We start from the raw sequence: 18,415 nt of genomic DNA, 5'->3' as shown, positions 1-18,415 counted from the left end.
CAAATAAAAGGTAAGGAGGGTCAGAGAGGCTATTAACGCTAATTAAAACGCATATAGGATAATTAAAACACCTCCAGATACACACAGAAGCTCATTTTTTACTAGAATACATTGTCCTCTCTCCTGCTCATTGCCTTTTTTTTCTAAATTTTAGGAAAAAAATTAATTACCAGCTATGTTTTACCCACACTGACACTGTGCTCATTGTCTCATAAGTAAATGCACCCTAATACAACTGCAGTGCCTGATTGTGTTTCTGTGACTGTTCCACTGGACATGTTTAAAACAGCTCCATGTCATCTGGCTTGTGTAAAAATTGATATGTATGTAAAATAAATGTAAACGATATTTTAAACTAAAATATCTATTTTAAACAGCTAAAGTGTCCTTCAAGTTTTTAAATAGCTTAAAACTTTAATGAAACTTACAAAATCTACAGCACGTCCCTTATGGAAAAATTATGTAATTATGTGAGTTATGTGAGAAAAAGAGTTGAAAGTCCATCTCAAGGAAACATGTATGACATCATGTGAATGGTATGATAAGTTATAATAAAACCACATGTGTAAAAATCATGTGATAATCAATGAACCTGCAAGAGGTGATGGAAAATGTATCCTAGAGGTTAAAAACTATTGTTGTAGTTTAACATCTGTTGCTGCTGCTGGTCCGGTCTTTGATTTTCCTACTTGTGTTGCTCTAAAAATATCACAGCAATAAAGCGCCTAACCGCTGGAAGGAAAATGTCCTTTTAACTCGGGACGTGTGCATTAAGCTGGATTTACTGTGAGAGAGATAAGCCTGACATTTCTCCAGCTCCCACTGGGGACTTAGCGTTAAGCACGAACCCTGCACATGTTAAAGGGAGGGCGCGACACGCGTGCCTCACACGCTAACCGTGTGTACGCTCTCTCCCTCCAGAGATTCTCACCTCTAACAATAATGCACGTGTGTGAGACTTCAGGGACGCTGCAGTCACACGTTCACAGGGAATTTCACCGCAAATCATTTTTTTCAAAATAATCTCTTACAGAACAGACAGTGAACTTCACATGCGAATCATGTGATTATTTACACACAGTCTTCAGACGCTTCACACATTATTTTCCTCATGTGGTATTTGCACATTATTCGCTTATTTTCACATGTTATTTTTATATGATTCATATATTTTCAGATGTGAATTCACACGTATTTACTTGAGTTCAAATTCAGGGTATAATCTTGAAATGCTATTTCACATGTAATCACGTTACACACATAAACATGTAGAATGGATGTGATTTATTTTTTTTTCTGTAAGAGAGCTCCATTTTCTATCTTTCTGTCACGTTGGGAAAGTGCATGCTGAAATGCTTCATTTCACAATTTTGACTCATGAAACTTGGTCTTGAAACTGTTGGATTTATGCCTGTGATCTTTTAAAAAAAATCAATCTTTCAAAATTTCTTCCATGCTTATGACAGAGGCTACTGACTAAGAAGATAAAAAGAGGTTTAAAATTTAAGATTAAGGTGGAAAAAGAAGGAAGAAGAAGACTTTCCTACTGATTATTGCTTTTAAGACAGAGATGGGTTGCTATAATGGGAGGGAATGAGATAAAGTATTGATTATCTTCTAATGGTGCTCTAATGTGTGGCCTGTGATGGACTTGCGTCCAATCCGGGGTGAATTCTTCCGCCATGTGACCAGCGTTCCCGGGATAACCTCCGGATCCGACACCATCCTAACCAGAACAAAGAGCTTACTGAACATGAATGAAAGAATGATCTAATGGGTTATAAATTACAAAATAAAGTAATTATGAGCAAAGTAGATCTTATCAGAAAATCGAATTTCACAATTCGCCATGCATTTGTTTCTCACTCTTTTCCTTGCTGTGAAACTAGTAATAATAATAATAATAATAATAATAATAATAATAATAATAATAATAAATAAATAAATAAATAAATAAATAAATAAATAAATAAATAAATACAGTTATCACTCAATTCCTACTATCGCTTTTTTTGTAGAAAAATTAAAATGTTTAAAAGAAGTTACAAAACTATGGGCTTTTCATCACTGGTAGCTTGCCACTTTATTGTCATTATCATTATTTTCTTTTTGTTACATAACAATCCATGAAAACATGTGTGTGTGAAGGTTGGAGTTGAAGAACTCGAGTGTCCTGCACAGAGCCCTGACCTCAACCCCACTCCTGACCTCAACCCCACTCCTGACCTCCTCACCCATCATCTGAAATCATATGAATAATATGGGATAAACAAAACCACAGGTCCTATATGTGAAAATAAATGAATGTAAAAATCACTTGAAAATAAATCACATGTAAAAAATCACATTAAAATAAATAAACCATGTGTAAAACGTGTGGAAGTGAATAAATGAATCATATGTGAAAATCAAGTGAAAAATGAATCGTGTTAAAAAAAAACAGATGAAATTTAATGAACTGTAGAATAGAATCACTTGTGAATAATGAATCATTAAATGAAAAGGTCACGTGATTATTTTCACATGACGGTCATGTGACTTCTGTAAGGAGTAAAAGACGGGCAGACGTGAAGCTGAGAGAAGACGCGAGGCTGAGAGCAGACGCGAGTCTGAGAGTAGTCGTGAAGCTGAGAGCAGACGCGAGGCTGAGAGCAGACGTGAAGCTGAGATATCAGAGATATCCTCACTGTGATGTAATCAGGAGCACTGTTAGGATGATGGCCTTGTCACATAAACATCTCCATGCCTATAGCATAATGTAATGTTCAGAGTCCACTCTCAATTCTTGTCTCACTCTCTCTAATCTCTCTCAGAGCCTGTCTCACTGTCTGTGGTCTCTCTCAGAGCCTGTCTCACTCTCTCTAATCTCTCTCAGAGCCTGTCTCACTCTCTCTAATCTCTCTCAGAGCCTGTCTCACTCTCTGTGGTCTCTCTCAGAGCCTGTCTCACTCTCTCTAATCTCTCTCAGAGCCTGTCTCACTCTCTCTAATCTCTCTCAGAGCCTGTCTCACTGTCTGTGATCTCTCTCAGAGCCTGTCTCACTCTCTCTAATCTCTCTCAGAGCCTGTCTCACTCTCTCTAATCTCTCTCAGAGCCTGTCTCACTCTCTCTAATCTCTCTCAGAGCCTGTCTCACTCTCTCTAATCTCTCTCAGAGCCTGTCTCACTCTCTGTGGTCTCTCTCGGAGCCTGTCTCACTGTCTGTGATCTCTCTCAGAGCCTGTCTCACTCTCTGTGGTCTCTCTCGGAGCCTGTATCACTGTCTGTGATCACTTTCAGAGCCTGTCTCACTCTCTGTGATCTCTCTGCACCTGTCTCACTCTCTGTGACCTCTCTGCACCTGTCTCAATCTCTGTGATCTTTCTCAGAGCCTGTCTCACTCTCTGTGATCTTTCTCAGAGCCTGTCTCACTCTCTGTGATCTCTCTCAGAGCCTATCTCACTCTACGATCTCTCTGCACCTGTCTCAATCTCTGTGATCTTTCTCAGAGCCTGTCTCACTCTCTGTGATCTTTCTCAGAGCCTGTCTCACTCTCTGTGATCTTTCTCAGAACCTGTCTCACACTCACTCTACGATCTCTCTGCACCTGTCTCACTCTCTGTGATCTCTCTCAGAGCCTGTCTCACTCTCTGTGATCTCTCTGCACCTGTCTCACTCTCTGTGATCTTTCTCAGAGCCTATCTCACTCTCTGTGATCTCTCTGCACCTGTCTCACTCTCTGTGATCTCTCTCAGAGCCTGTCTCACTCTACGATCTCTCTGCACCTGTCTCACTCTACGATCTCTCTGCACCTGTCTCACTCTCTGTGATCTCTCTGCACCTGTCTCACTCTCTGTGATCTCTCTGCACCTGTCTCACTCTCTGTGATCTCTCTGCACCTGTCTCACTCTCTGTGATCTCTCTCAGAACCTGTATCACACTCTATGATCTCTCTGAGCCTGTCTCACTCTCTGTGACCTCTCTGCACCTGTCTCACTCTCTGTGACCTCTCTGCACCTGTCTCACTCTCTGTGACCTCTCTGCACCTGTCTCACTCTCTGTGACATCTCTGCACCTGTCTCACTCTCTGTGACATCTCTGCACCTGTCTCACTCTCTGTGATCTCTCTCAGAACCTGTCTCACTCTCTGTGACCTCTCTGCACCTGTCTCACTCTCTGTGATCTCTCTGCACCTGTCTCACTCTCTGTGATCTCTCTCAGAACCTGTCTCACTCTCTGTGACCTCTCTGCACCTGTCTCACTCTCTGTGATCTCTCTGCACCTGTCTCACTCTCTGTGATCTCTCTCAGAACCTGTATCACACTCTACGATCTCTCTGCACCTGTCTCACTCTCTGTGACCTCTCTGCACCTGTCTCACTCTCTGTGACCTCTCTGCACCTGTCTCACTCTCTGTGATCTCACACACTGCTCTCTTTCAGAGCCTATAATACATTGTCGTTTCTATAGTAACAGTTGCCACATGATTATTATTTTACTATACCAGCACCACACACTGTGATTTATTCCTTACTTTCCATTTGTTATAAAACTGTTCGTAATTTAGGAATTTTTTCCAAAGGTGCAATCCGAATAAGAATTCCCCATTACATTTATTTAAGTGTGTGTAAGGACATTTTTCTGCACACACACGTATAGCTCAAGTTTTTAATATATAAATAAAGCAAATTGCTTCAAAAAAAAATCATGAATAATGATGGAATGAAAAAGAATTTTACCACACTAAGGTTTGTTTGTTTGTTTGTTTGTTTGTTTGTTTGTTTAGTTAGTAGGAAAAAGCAGTTCAACAAAAGAACATGACCCAACACTTCTTTTCCTTATCTTTGCCCAATTGTTCTTTCTTTCATTCATTCATCCTTTCTTTTTCATCCTTTCTCTCTCTCTCTCTCTCTCTCTGTCCAAACAGGAAATGAATATGACCCAAAATGCTCCACCTCATCTTTGTTACATTATTACTATTTTTTTTTTTTTTTTTTTTTATTTATTTTTATTTAAACACTGAACATGCTGTAATTAGCTTTTTGGTTGTACGTGAATTATAAAGATGAGAGCCATGAGAGTGTGAGGGACTCTTTTAGTTTCCCATGAAAAAGACACGGCGCATTTTTCCTCACAGATACGAACAAAATGTCAACACAATGTCAACATTTTAATGGTGATGTCGTCTTGTCATTGTGGGGACATTGTGCTCAGGACAGAGTGAGTAAAATAGTACGCACACACACACACACACACACACATACACCTTTTTCTTAGAAAATGATTCATTCTCAGTGTGTGTGTCTGTGGATGAGGACATATGGGACATTACAGTCATCAGATGCTTTTCAGATGCGAGTTCTCTCTCAGCGGAATGCATGAGAGACTCATTTCCTCTGTTCTAGCTGTGAAAAAAAAGAAATGTTTCCTCAGAGGAACATAAAGTCCCATTTTCCCTCAGCAACCAGAGCAGAGCTTTTCTAGCACCATTGCCACATTAGCACCATCTCCAAAGTGCTGGCCTCGGGGAGGTCATGAGGGTTCCACACTTCAGCGTGGGTTCTAGGAAAAAAACGATGTGTCCAGCAGGGTGTGATTCAGGAGCGCCCTCTGTGTGCTCATCTCTTGAGAAGAAAACTAAAAAAAAAGAAAGAAAATAAGCTGTAATTTATGATTTACTTTAAAAAAGAACTTCCTAAGATGTTAATCACCATTTCTGTTAGTGGGGAACCGTAGAGATTGTGGGTAAAAGAGTGTGTTTTGGCTCAAGGGGATTGTGGGTAAAAGAATCTTGCTTCATAGTAAGGGACCCAGGGGAATTGTGGGTAAAGGAGCTGGATTTTGGCTAAGATAACTGCTCGCGTCATTGGTGATGAGCTCAGGGGAATTGTGGGTAGAAGACCAGGCTTGCTTCGATTTTTTTGGCGGCCAGGGGGATTTTGGGTAGAAAACTGTGTGTAGGACCGTGGAGAATGAAGTTAGCAGACATGATCACATGATCAGCAAAGCTACCTTCTGATCCTAAATCTAAAACATATGATCAACAGAATTTCTGACCCAGTTATTTTAGTGTTTTAATCCTCTTACAACACAGCAATTTACTAACAATTACCAGGTTTATTTATTAAAGAACAACACATTGCACTTTTTATCCATTTATAGTTACATTTAATGTTGTGGAAGGTTACAGAGCCCTATTGACTTCTCAGTTCTACTTACTCAGAGGGTGTTGATTCATTTTCTGCATTAACAGTCATGCAGCTGCAAATCACAGGATTATATTACTGCAGTACTTTCTACAGTAACAGCTCATTCACAGGGACTTCTACAGAGGACGGTGCACATAAATGGGTTAAAGACTATGTCTAATCATTGATATGGTGAGGTTTTGTCTAAGGAGATGTTTATATTTATGATATTTTTGGAAGGAGTCTCCAGTGTCAGTGCTTTGTAACAAGTTGTAACTATAAAGACGTTTTCTGACATCTTCAGGACAGAGGAGTTTACGCTTTGCAGTTTCCTGGGAGCGTTGCTAGCTGAAAAGGAGAGGCTGGTGAGGGAACGACTGTTCAGTTTTTCATAAATGTTCTTTAATATGACATGTAACAAGAACTGGATAAAAAGTACAATGTGGTGTTGTTTTATCATTTAAATATTGTAATCAATGGCAAATTGCTGTGGTATAAAGAGGAATTGAGAGGTTGATAATGGCTAGCTTAAATTAGCTGAGTTTGTGAAGTTGATTGTGGTGATTAATTAATTCATTTATTTATTTTCAGCTGTTGAAGTTTGACTAGGGACCACATCTTTTTTTTTTTTAACCTCATCATTCATATCTTGAGTAACTTTTTCTTTTTTTGGAATCATGTCTTCACGTTTTTTGACCTTGTAAGCCAAACTTGGGCGTTGTCAGTGTATTTATTTAATCAGGTGTCAGAGAGTTTGCATATCACACTGCATTGCTGATCAGGTGAAAAAATACAGCTCACCTCCAGACGAAACAGTAAGAGCAGGAGGACAGTTTCATGGCTCCGCCCCCTCGGTTTGGTCCCCTGTAATAAAAAGAAGTATTTGTATTTTCTATTTCTATACATTTCTATTAAAAAAAAAAGACACTGATCCAAACAAAGCAAAACATGGCATGTCCCTGAACAATCCTTATTATTATGATTATTATTATGTTTTTAATCTTTGTTGTATGATATAATTAGTCACAGTGATTAGTTTAATGGAGCATTACAGTTGTTTATTATGACTTTCTTTTAATTCTGATTTACTGGATAAAATAACTTAAACCAAATCTAATTACCAGGTTTGCTTCATTTTAGAGATTTTTATTCTTTTATTCAGTTTTAATAGAGTTATTTAAGACACTTTATATTAAAGGGTGAGATTTAATATAGTAAGCGGTGACTCAGGTTGTTTACCTTGTCGAACGAAGGCCTTTATATACAGCTACTGCCATCCTCTCAGATCTGAGGTCAAAGGTCAGCTGGGGTCAATTAAGGGGGGGCACGCCCTTTAGTGCCGTAAGAGATGGGCACATGACCAGAAGTGGGAAGAAAAAGCAAAAAAAGAGCAAGTATGGCAAAGTAATCCCCCCCACCCCACCCCACCCCTCCAAAAAAATCAATAAAAATGGCTGACATTTGTAGCTACTTATGAACTTATGTTGGAAGATAAAGACAATGCAGCTAATTACACAATGTGTCCATTGAATTAATAAAATAAACACAAAGTGCAACACATTTATAAAGTCATGTACACAATTTTAATAGAGAATAATTTACTGATAAATATAAATTTTATATAATACCCTTCTATAATCTTACTTATAAAAAATTAAAATTCAGTAAAATATATTACAATATTTTAACTACTGTATATAAATAGAAAATTCGTTTTAATCAAAACAGTTAAGTTAAATGAATACACCGTTATTAGAGCACATTATATACACATTTTTGTTTTTGATTTTTTTTTTCAATTAAATATTTATTTTAAAATTTTTATTATGATTGAAGTTTGATTTTATTTTCACATAAATAAATACAATAGTTTCACATTATATTTAGGATATTTTTATTGTATGTATGTTATCATTTTAAACTGAAGGTGATTTAGTAACAAAACGTTCTCTCAGACACGGTTATTATTTCTTTCAAAAAAAGAATTTTATTTTATCATCAACCAAGAAATAGATTAAAGGGCTTACACAAGCTTCAGATTATACTACAAAACAGAAAGTATTCAGAAAAAAAAAAAAATAGCCAGCAGTGGATTTAAGATTTGAGTCACTTTAAACTTTAAGGTACAAGGGACACACAAACAACATTCATATAATACAGTGAATTTCAAATTTAGGAAAAGAAAATCCTACCTGAACCTACTACTGGAGCTCACTGGAGTTTTAAGATTAAAGTACGAATTATTAATTAAGTTTATGTAGTTTTCTTTATTAACATGCTTGCAAAAGTATTTAGCCCCATGGATATCAATGCAAATGGTCATAAAACCTATACAGAAGTAAAGGAGAAATCCACCCTGAATGACTTGCATATTAATCTTTATAATTAACTTGTGATCTTCAAATTATTTTTAGAATGAAATTCTGAGTTGACGTTTTTAGTTTATTTCTCATTAATATGATATTGATTGGCTCTTGCTCTTTTGTTGTTAGGAGTCTGACTATTATCAATTCTATTTCAGATTTTTTTTAATAGGATAATTTTTTCTCCTATTAAACCCCATTGTAACTGCCACATAGTGTATGTGGAGCATCCACCATACACGTCCCACAATAGCATATTAGAATGAGCACATTAATATACAGTAAACCTGTCATTTACAGCTGCACTACTGCCAGAGTTTACTGTTAGAGAAAATTAATCAACAACTTTTGACCAATAAGAATCCAGAATTCAACAGACCTGTGGTATTAAGAGCACTAATCAATCACTAAGACAAAATGCTTTCCCGCAAGGTACGAAACAGCAGTTACCGCTAGACGCTCCACTTCAAATGGGGAATAGTTCTATTCAGCGCGAGTGAAAGAGTGACTTGTAAATTCCAATACTCCTACGCAGATGCACAAACATTGCTTCAGGCCCAAATACACTTTGGCAGTCAAATGTTAGGCCATCATGGAAGGCCTACAAATTGCAGGACCCATTTTTAGTTTTATAGATAAGTAGTCTTCACAGTCTCTACCCCTTCTGGGTTAACATGGCCTCACTGTGTGCATAGTACAATGCCAAATAAATTCATTTTAGGCTAAAAGGAATGTCATTTTTTTAGCCTGAGGCTAAACCCAGGCTCCCAGAGGCAATCAAAGTCTGGAATATTTAAGAAATGCCATGATTTGTCTGCAGGGAAGCCAATGATCAGTCAGGTAGCCCCAGGACTGAGCATCTACTGAGCTATATATAAATTTACATTTATTTATTTTGCAGATGGTTTTATCCAAAGGAACAAAGCGAGGGTTAGTGGCCTTACACAAGATACCAATAGTGGTAGCTCTGCTTGGATTTAGACTCCTTCAGATCAGTAGTTCAGAACCCTAAATGCTGAGTCACAACTGCACCATTTAAAACTTTCCAAAAGCCCACATCATATCTTATCAAGTTCATGAAGCATGGATCAACTGATGAGCTGGATGAGGTGTGTTTGGTGTAATGGAAGAGGGTTTAGCTATTTCTTGATTAGTGAATTATGGCATGGGGAATTTTTCAATCCTAGCAGCATTATCCAATAAGCATATGACTCATAGGGTGTTACAAAAGCAGTGATGGACCCACTTGGTCAGTTTATCTTCTACATCAAGAAGATTGAATTGCAATAAAACCACCACAACCACCAGCAGCAGGAGAAGATTGTTGAATCAAATTGACAACAAGATTGCATTAACACAAGACAAAGCAAGTGCCTTCACAACACAACTTTTGGGCCAGCAGGGTTTGAGAACACCAGTGGGGAATGTGTGAATCAGTGATGCCTTGTTGAACAATGTCCTTCACTTGTTCTTCGGCTTCTATAAACCTCAAAATGGAGGAGGCAACACCAGATATCAGGGGGAACTCCACAAGTAACTATTCAGGATTAAAAGCAAAAATTAAAGATAGGATGAACAGCCGCCTTTCATTAGGATAACACAGGCCAAAGCTTCATTGCAGGGGCATGAATGTTAAAAAGAAAATGTCACTAAGAGTTCTTGCCATCATTCTGGCCTCAGCTCTACCGAGCATATGAAGTCTGGATGAAATCTGTCATGAAGAGAGGTACACAACTCATACGGCTTCAGTCTGGCCATGTAAATGTTGCGTGAATATATATTTTCCCGAAAAGGGGTTATGAATATACTGGAGTGCCAAATTTGACAAGGTTCTTGGGGCTGGAATACTTCTGCAAGCAACGTAGGTTCCTCAGAAGGAAACAATCTCAATCTCTTACTTTTAAAATTGTGTTTGAATGGATTAGGGCTGCCAACCAATCTGCATCATTTTAGTGCTTCCTCTATTAGTAATATGTACAATCTAATATATTCCATTGTCATCATTTTTGTCATGATTTTAACTAGCACCTTAGGACCTAAACCTAACACATTTGGGTTGACTTTATAATTTGAGGTGGGTGTGACTTTGGGACGTTTGCACTCTGAAAATAAAATGCTTGGGTAAAGCTTTGACCTACTTCTATCACATTTGCTTTTACTAAAATGAGCTACTTTGCTATTTTGTTGTAGATTATGCTATATGATGCAAAATCTAAAAAGAAAAAGAACTATGCTAACCTCTGGTATTAGACTTACTTCAAGTATCTTTGTAAAGAAGCGAGCCTGGAGTTGCACTGGCTCAAATTTCTCTAGTCAGACACTTTATTTGCATACTTTCCATTATTGATCAGTTTCCTCTGTTTTCTTATTGCTATGCAGTTTGGTCTAAAGAATCGTAATGGATAAGCTCATATTCCTGACTCGTGTCACGGAAGTTATGTGTAAATTTGCAGATGGTTGGCAACTCTGCGTCCGACCACTTATAGGGTCAATCATTTAACAAGAATATTGGACAGAGCAATGTGACCTTTCTTCACCATGATAAATGATTATGTACAATGTTTAAATGCTCCCATAAGCCCTTTAATGCTAAGGAACATTGCATTACAAAAAAAAGAAGTAACACGATATGTGTATCAATAATTTTTTTTTCTTTGTTTGTTTCTTTAAGTAGAATTTACAAGGGACACACTGAAGTTGATCACTCATCAAAAAGTGTATATAGAAATGTACCTGACTAAATCTAAATACCTAACACCTGAAGTTTACACCACCTTCTACCAACTAGCACCCACCCCCTAACTTCTCAATACTGGCATAGAAGGATTCTGATTGGTTGATTATGTTACACATAATTAGTGATCACAGGTTTAATTATCTTGCATCCATGCAACAACCAGTATCTACCAGTGTCAAACTGAATGTCCCCATGAAATCATGTTCCCGTCTTCCCCTTCCTCTCTGGGATGCTTTGTTTTTTCGGAGTTTTGGTTGATTTTATTCTGAAAAAAAAAAAAAATGAAAAAGAATGGGGGAAGTCCATATAAAATCCATTACTTGGAAATGCATGGGCGGGCGTGGCTGACTTTAGAGTTCAGTATCGTGTATAAGGTTGGTCTCTGTACACTCCTTTGTTTGTCCTCGCTGATGGAGCTTTGTTGCGGCCATTTGTCCACTTTTCCTGGCCTGAGAGGGAAAAAAACAGAAACACAGACAGGCTTGGAACTTCAAGCAGACACGTAACAGAATAAAGCCCACAACAATGCAAACTACACAGTGTGTTGTTGCTGGAAGGTAGTGTAATGGATTTATTAATAAATAAATCTGGAGGAAAAATAGCTTATAATCATGCTGTTATAGGAAAATAAGTAGTTACATTTGTTCAATTAAAATGAAGTTAAAGTTCAATCCCCAGTTTCATGTAAATATTCACTTGTATTTAATAGCATAACCGGGTCCCTGGAGGACTAGTGGTTAGGCCTCAGTGCTCTCACTGCCACGGTGCTGGTTTGATTCCCAGCCAGGGAACCAACCCCAGCTGCTGGGGTTACACACGACAGTGCACTCCCAGTGCCAGTCCCACACCGGGATAAAACTGGAGAAGGTTGCGTCAGGAAAGGGCATCCCCTGAAAAACTGTGCCAAATCAAAATATATGGACCAATGATCTGTTGTGGTGATGTCTAACAGGAGCAGCCGAAAGAAGAACAACAAATCCACTGTGATTTGTTCTTTTCTCTTCTGACTGAATTGACAGATTACTTAAAAAATGAACACTGAAGACAGGAATGCTAGCTGCTAGCTACTATCTGGCTAGCAGCATGTTTACACGACTGATATAGTGTTTCCTGTTGAGGTTGGAAAGTGTTACTGATTCTGAATCCTTCACTCTGTACAAAACGTTTGCTTCGTGATCACTATGGGCCATATTCGTAGTTGAGCTAAACACGTGGAGTGAGGATGTCATACAGAAACTGCACACACTGATACTCAGACCTCAGCAGTAACTACAGTTAAAATCTAGTCAGACGTTACATGAGAGTTACACATATGAGGCGGAGTTTGAGCAAAACAGTGTCAGTTACATGCGATTCTGAACTTGGACTTATGTACAATTTGTTCCCTAAGTAACTTTTAGAATTAAGCCACTGACTATGAATACAGTAGGGTCCTTAAGGTACTACTCGCTATAATATTCCTTAAATGGGTCATATGATGTGACTGAAATTTTCTAGATTTTAAAAAAGACTTTCCTGGGATGATGCTCAGAAGTCTGGGATGTCTAATTTATCTGATGCATGTTTTCCCCCTAGGTTTCACTCATACTCTTTTAATTGAAGGCGAAGATAAAATCACAAGCAGACCGGATCAGCCGAACTATTAGCCTTGTAGCATGGAGCTCTTTTATGCTTGTCTGTATTGACGAATAAGAGTTTTGTTGATGCTTGTCTTCGTTCCTCTCAGAGCACAGTGATGTCCTCTCCCCCAGCAGCTATTCAGAGCCGAGACCCATTAGCGATAGTCTTTAATAAGAGAGCTGTCAATCTGCCGGTGTGGTTGAGCGCTTTGAAAAAGAGAAACCTTCGACCTTGTGTTTATAGAGAACGAGAACGCACGCTAGCCTGGTTAATCTACGGGTCTCCTTTGAACTGTCAAGCTGTCAGCTCTTTGGGACGCCCCAAGGAAATGTCATCAGGGCTGTGCATGTGTTTGTGTGTGAGAGAGTGAAAAGCAAGGAGACAGAAGAGGAGTGGAAAATAAATGAAAGAATGCAAGGGTACATGGTTATTTGATAAGCATTTTAAATGCTCCATCTATTCCAATTTATATGTATATTTTACTTAAAGAAACTAATTTCAATAAAATTTCACTCCCATATATTTTTAGACCTCTGTTATTTGACTATATGAATAATTGCATCTCAGTGCGTGTAAGAAAGTGTATAAGGGATTCAAATTACACCAGAATGCCAACTTCACTGGGGAATTGATATGTTCCTGGAAGCTGTATGGTATATTACAGGCTGTATTACAAATGTACACAATGTCTCTTAAACACTGTACAGTCAGCCGAGATAGATTTGCATTTCATGAAAAGAAATCATACCGTATGAGTCATAGGATTCCCCGCTTAGACCATGTCCATATTCATAATAGTCCTCTGAGCTGGAGAGAGAGAGAAGGAGAGAGAGAACATTATTATTATTATTATTATTATTATTATTATTACTGTTGTTGTTGTTATTATTATACATGGTATGTACTGTTGATGGGCAACTTAAAGTCAACCTTGCAATTGAAAAATAAAGTGAACACTGGAGAAAAATATATTAATAATGTCAGTGTAACTGCCCACGGTCCATCACCATGCGTCAGTTCACCCAGACACACTGCACTATTCTGAGAAATGGATCAAGAAACCCATATATTTTTTCCCATTCATGATCTGTACACTCGTAACTCAAACACGTAACATCTGTAACTCAAACACGTCACATCTGTAACTCGAACACGTCACACCCATAAGTCAAACACGTCACACCCGTAACTCAAACACGTCACACCCATAAGTCGAACACGTCACACCCGTAACTCAAACACGTCACACCCGGAACACGAACACGTCACACCCGTAACTCGAACACGTCACACCCGTAACTCGAACACATCACACCCAGAATGCAAACACGTCACACTCGTAGCTCAAACATGTCACACCCATAGCTCAAAAACCTCACACTCATAGCTCAGAAATGTCACACCTGTAACACAAAAACATCAGAGTGCAGAAATGTCACATGTATAACCTAAAAAACGTGACACATGTAATGCAAAAATGTCACACCCATAACAAAAAACAAAGACAGAACAGAAATGTCACACTTGCAAAGCAAAAATCCTTACACCCAAAATGTCATATCTGTAATGTAAAAGTTTCAGACCTGTAACACAAAATCAGCACATCACACTCCAGATTTCCTCATTACTGTAAATACCACAACTCTATTTTGTGTTCATTCTACAAACTCGAACTTTTAAACACTTTTTCAATTCTAAAATTCACTGTGCTTGCTGAAAATCTTGTCTCCCTGTACAAGAATGTCTTTTAAATATCACTCTGGGTTGTCCCTGAAATGTCACATGACCACATATCAGCGTTACTGAGCTTGTGAGACTGTTAGAGGTTAGTGAACATGTGTCACGTGGACGTGACGTTAAACTGATTTTGTTGCAGACAGAAATTGTCACATAAACACGTATCACCTACTGAAATGTTCAAAAGTGTGTTATTGACATGCAGTAAAATTTCTCTTGCTGAAATATTCTCCACCATTCCTCAGTTTCAGTGGTTTAAACAGCTGTGCTGAGAACAGCTGTCTTCTGCACTGCCTGTCAGCAGGTTTAAATAAGCAGTACTGGCATTTAGATACAAATATGAACCAAAGGAGAATCCATCTCTCACATTCTCAACTCATTTCTCTCACCTTTTCTCCCTCGCCATTTCTTTCTGTCTCACCTCTCTCTATTTCACAAACCTCTCTTTCTTCCTCTCCATCTCTCTCATCTCTCTCACCATCAAGCTCTTTCTCTTTTAGCTGCATCTCCGTCCTGACCAATAGCAGTGCACCCCATAGCTGTGTGTGAGTCTGTGAAGGACACGTCATGACCGTGATGCAAAAACGTCACATCTGTAATGTTAAACTGTCATAGCCATACACAGAAAATCTCAAAAATGTAACACAAATATGTCACGTGTAACATGAACGCATCACATCCGTAACAAGTGCCACATCTATGTATATCCACAATCTATGAATATCAATGCTGTAAGGCAAAACTGCCAGCATACATGTAACACAAATATGCCACACTGTACACAAATGTCACATGCATGACACAATACCTATAACACAAAGAACACACATGAAACACAAGAACATCACACCCTTACACAAACATGTTACACCAGGAAAATAAATACGTAACACGTAAGCGTCAGATCTTTAACCCCAAAATATCACATCCACATTGCTGTGCAAATCTGTCACGTCCATAACACAAAGCTCACACCCGCAATCCCTAAATGGAATATCCATAATACAAAAATGTTTAACACAAATACATCATACCGTAACACTAATACCTCATACCTGTAACACTTACACTTTCATACCCGTAACACTAATACGTCATACCCGTAACACTAATACGTCATACCCGTAACACTAATACGTCATACCCGTAACACTAATACGTCATACCCGTAACACTAATATCTCATACCTGTAACACTAATATCTCATACCGTAACACTAATATGTCATACCCGTAACACTAATACATCATACCCGTAACACTAATAGCTCATACCTGTAACACTAATACGTCATACTTGTAACACTAATATGTCATACCCGTAGCACTAATATCTCATACCTGTAACACTAATACGTCATACCCGTAACACTAATATGTCATACCCGTAACACTAATACGTCATACCTGTAACACTAATATGTCATACCGTAACACTAATACGTCATACCCGTAACACTAATATCTCATACCCGTAACACTAATACGTCATACCTGTAACACTAATACGTCATACCCGTAACACTAATATCTCATACCCGTAACACTAATATCTCATACCCGTAACACTAATACGTCATACCTGTAACACTAATATCTCATACCCGTAACACTAATATCTCATACCCGTAACACTAATATCTCATACCCGTAACACTAATACGTCATACCCGTAACACTAATATCTCATACCCGTAACACTAATATCTCATACCCGTAACACTAGTACGTCATACCTGTAACACTAGTACGTCATACCTGTAACACTAATACGTCATACCTGTAACACTAATATGTCATACCCGTAACACTAATACCTCATACCCGTAACACTAATACGTCATACCCGTAACACTAATATCTCTTACACTAAAACGTCATACCCGTAACACTAATACGTCATACCCGTAACACTAATATCTCATACCCGTAACACTAATATCTCATACCCGTAACACTAATAGCTCATACCTGTAACACTAATAATATCTCATACCCGTAACACTAATATCTCATACCCGTAACACTAATAGCTCATACCTGTAACACTAATACGTCATACCTGTAACACTAATACGTCATACCCGTAACACTAATATCTCATACCCGTAACACTAATACGTCATACCCGTAACACTAATATCTCATACCCGTAACACTAATACGTCATACCCGTAACACTAATATCTCATACCCGTAACACTAATATCTCATACCCGTAACACTAGTACGTCATACCTGTAACACTAATACGTCATACCTGTAACACTAATATGTCATACCCGTAACACTAATACGTCATACCCGTAACACTAATATCTCTTACCTGTAACACTAATATGTCATACCCGTAACACTAATATCTCATACCTGTAACACTAATATCTCATACCTGTAACACTAATATCTCATACCCATAACACTAATACGTCATACCCATAACATTAATACATCAAACCTGTAACACTAATACGTCATACCCGTAACACTAATACGTCATACCTGTAACACTAATACGTCATACCGTAACACTAACACGTCATACCCATAACATTAATACATCAAACCTGTAACACTAATACGTCATACCCGTAACACTAATACGTCATACCGTAACACTAATATATCATACCATAATGCAATAAAAATCATGTGTAATGCAAATACATCATACTCATAACGTAAATACGTTACATCTGTAAGGCAAAAGTTTCATGCCCCAAACCGCAAATATGCAACAGCAGCACCTCCTCTATCGCTCCCTTCTGTCCTATAAAACCCATCAAAACTCCAGTGCTTTTTCATTCTCCACTCCTTTTTCATTCTCTTTCTACTCTGTCTCCGGCTGCAGTGTAAAGGGCAAAGGTCAGGAACATGCGAGAAAATAAGAAAACACATCGACACACTTCCTCAACCTTCCATGAACTCTGTAGATCCACTGTTTCTGTAAAACCGCTTTGTGACACACTATGAATAAAATCTCACTGAATTCTGGACTGATGCAGATACACAGTGTTTGTGTTGTACATGATGCTGATGCTGATGTTAGTGCAGATTCACACAAATTTATAATTAAATGTGGAAACTGAGACTAGATACATTGTTATTATGGATATTTTTGGGGAACATATTAGTTTTACAGACCAATCATTAAGATGCTAAACTTGAAGTATCTCTTTTTAAAATCCTTTAGAAACACACACACACACACACACACACTGTCAGAATGTGTTATAATGCCTCCTATAGAATCTATACACACACACAAATAACAAGCACACACACACACACACACACGCACACACAGGAGGAGCTGAAGGAGTGACAATGCAAACAGAACACGCTGCGTTTCTGCTCGGTGTATATCGATCGCACCAACACTGAGCGCAGTGTGTATCTCAGTGTGTATCTCAGTGTGTATCTCCACTCAACTCTACACTCTTTGTGCACATTTCAAACCTTACTGCTCAACTCTGATGATTTTCTCATATCCAAGCTTCACATTTGTGTCATTCTTGTGAACGGAGCAATGCACCACTTGTACATACGCTGTGCAGCACAAAATCTGGAGCTCTGCAGACCTGATCAGGACAGGAATGTGATGAGAGAGGTGTGTGTGTGTGTGTGTGTGTGTGTGTGTGTGTGAACAGAGCCAGAAATGAATGTATAAATGTATAAATGCACTTTCAATGTCTTACAATCTCACTTCTCATTACAGGAGCATGATCTATTGCTTCATGTAGCAGCTGATCAACAGTCTAGTCTCATAAAACACATCCAGTGTGATTCCTAT

The 18,415-nt window shown here is 38.4% G+C and overlaps 1 protein-coding gene across 3 annotated transcripts in view; it reads right to left on the bottom strand.

Annotated features, from left to right (window-relative positions):
* Positions 1–8,146: 8,146 nt before the first annotated feature.
* khdrbs3 (KH domain containing, RNA binding, signal transduction associated 3) overlaps positions 8,147–18,415 on the bottom strand; it is a 112,395-nt gene continuing 102,126 nt past the window's right edge. For all 3 annotated transcript variants that reach the window (XM_026909875.3, XM_026909876.3, XM_026909877.3), the window contains exons 8-9: positions 13,634–13,692; positions 8,147–11,714 (exon numbers count right to left, since the gene is read on the bottom strand). In XM_026909875.3, the coding sequence (XP_026765676.1) occupies positions 11,623–11,714; positions 13,634–13,692 (151 nt within the window). In that variant the 3' untranslated portion in view covers positions 8,147–11,622. The remainder of the gene's footprint in view (positions 11,715–13,633; positions 13,693–18,415) is intronic.

The sequence above is a fragment of the Pangasianodon hypophthalmus genome, chromosome 9, assembly GCF_027358585.1.
Source record: "Pangasianodon hypophthalmus isolate fPanHyp1 chromosome 9, fPanHyp1.pri, whole genome shotgun sequence".
Classification (NCBI taxonomy): domain Eukaryota; kingdom Metazoa; phylum Chordata; class Actinopteri; order Siluriformes; family Pangasiidae; genus Pangasianodon; species Pangasianodon hypophthalmus.
The sequence above is the reverse complement of the archived record's forward strand: the minus strand, read 5'-3'. Positions and strand labels throughout refer to the sequence as shown.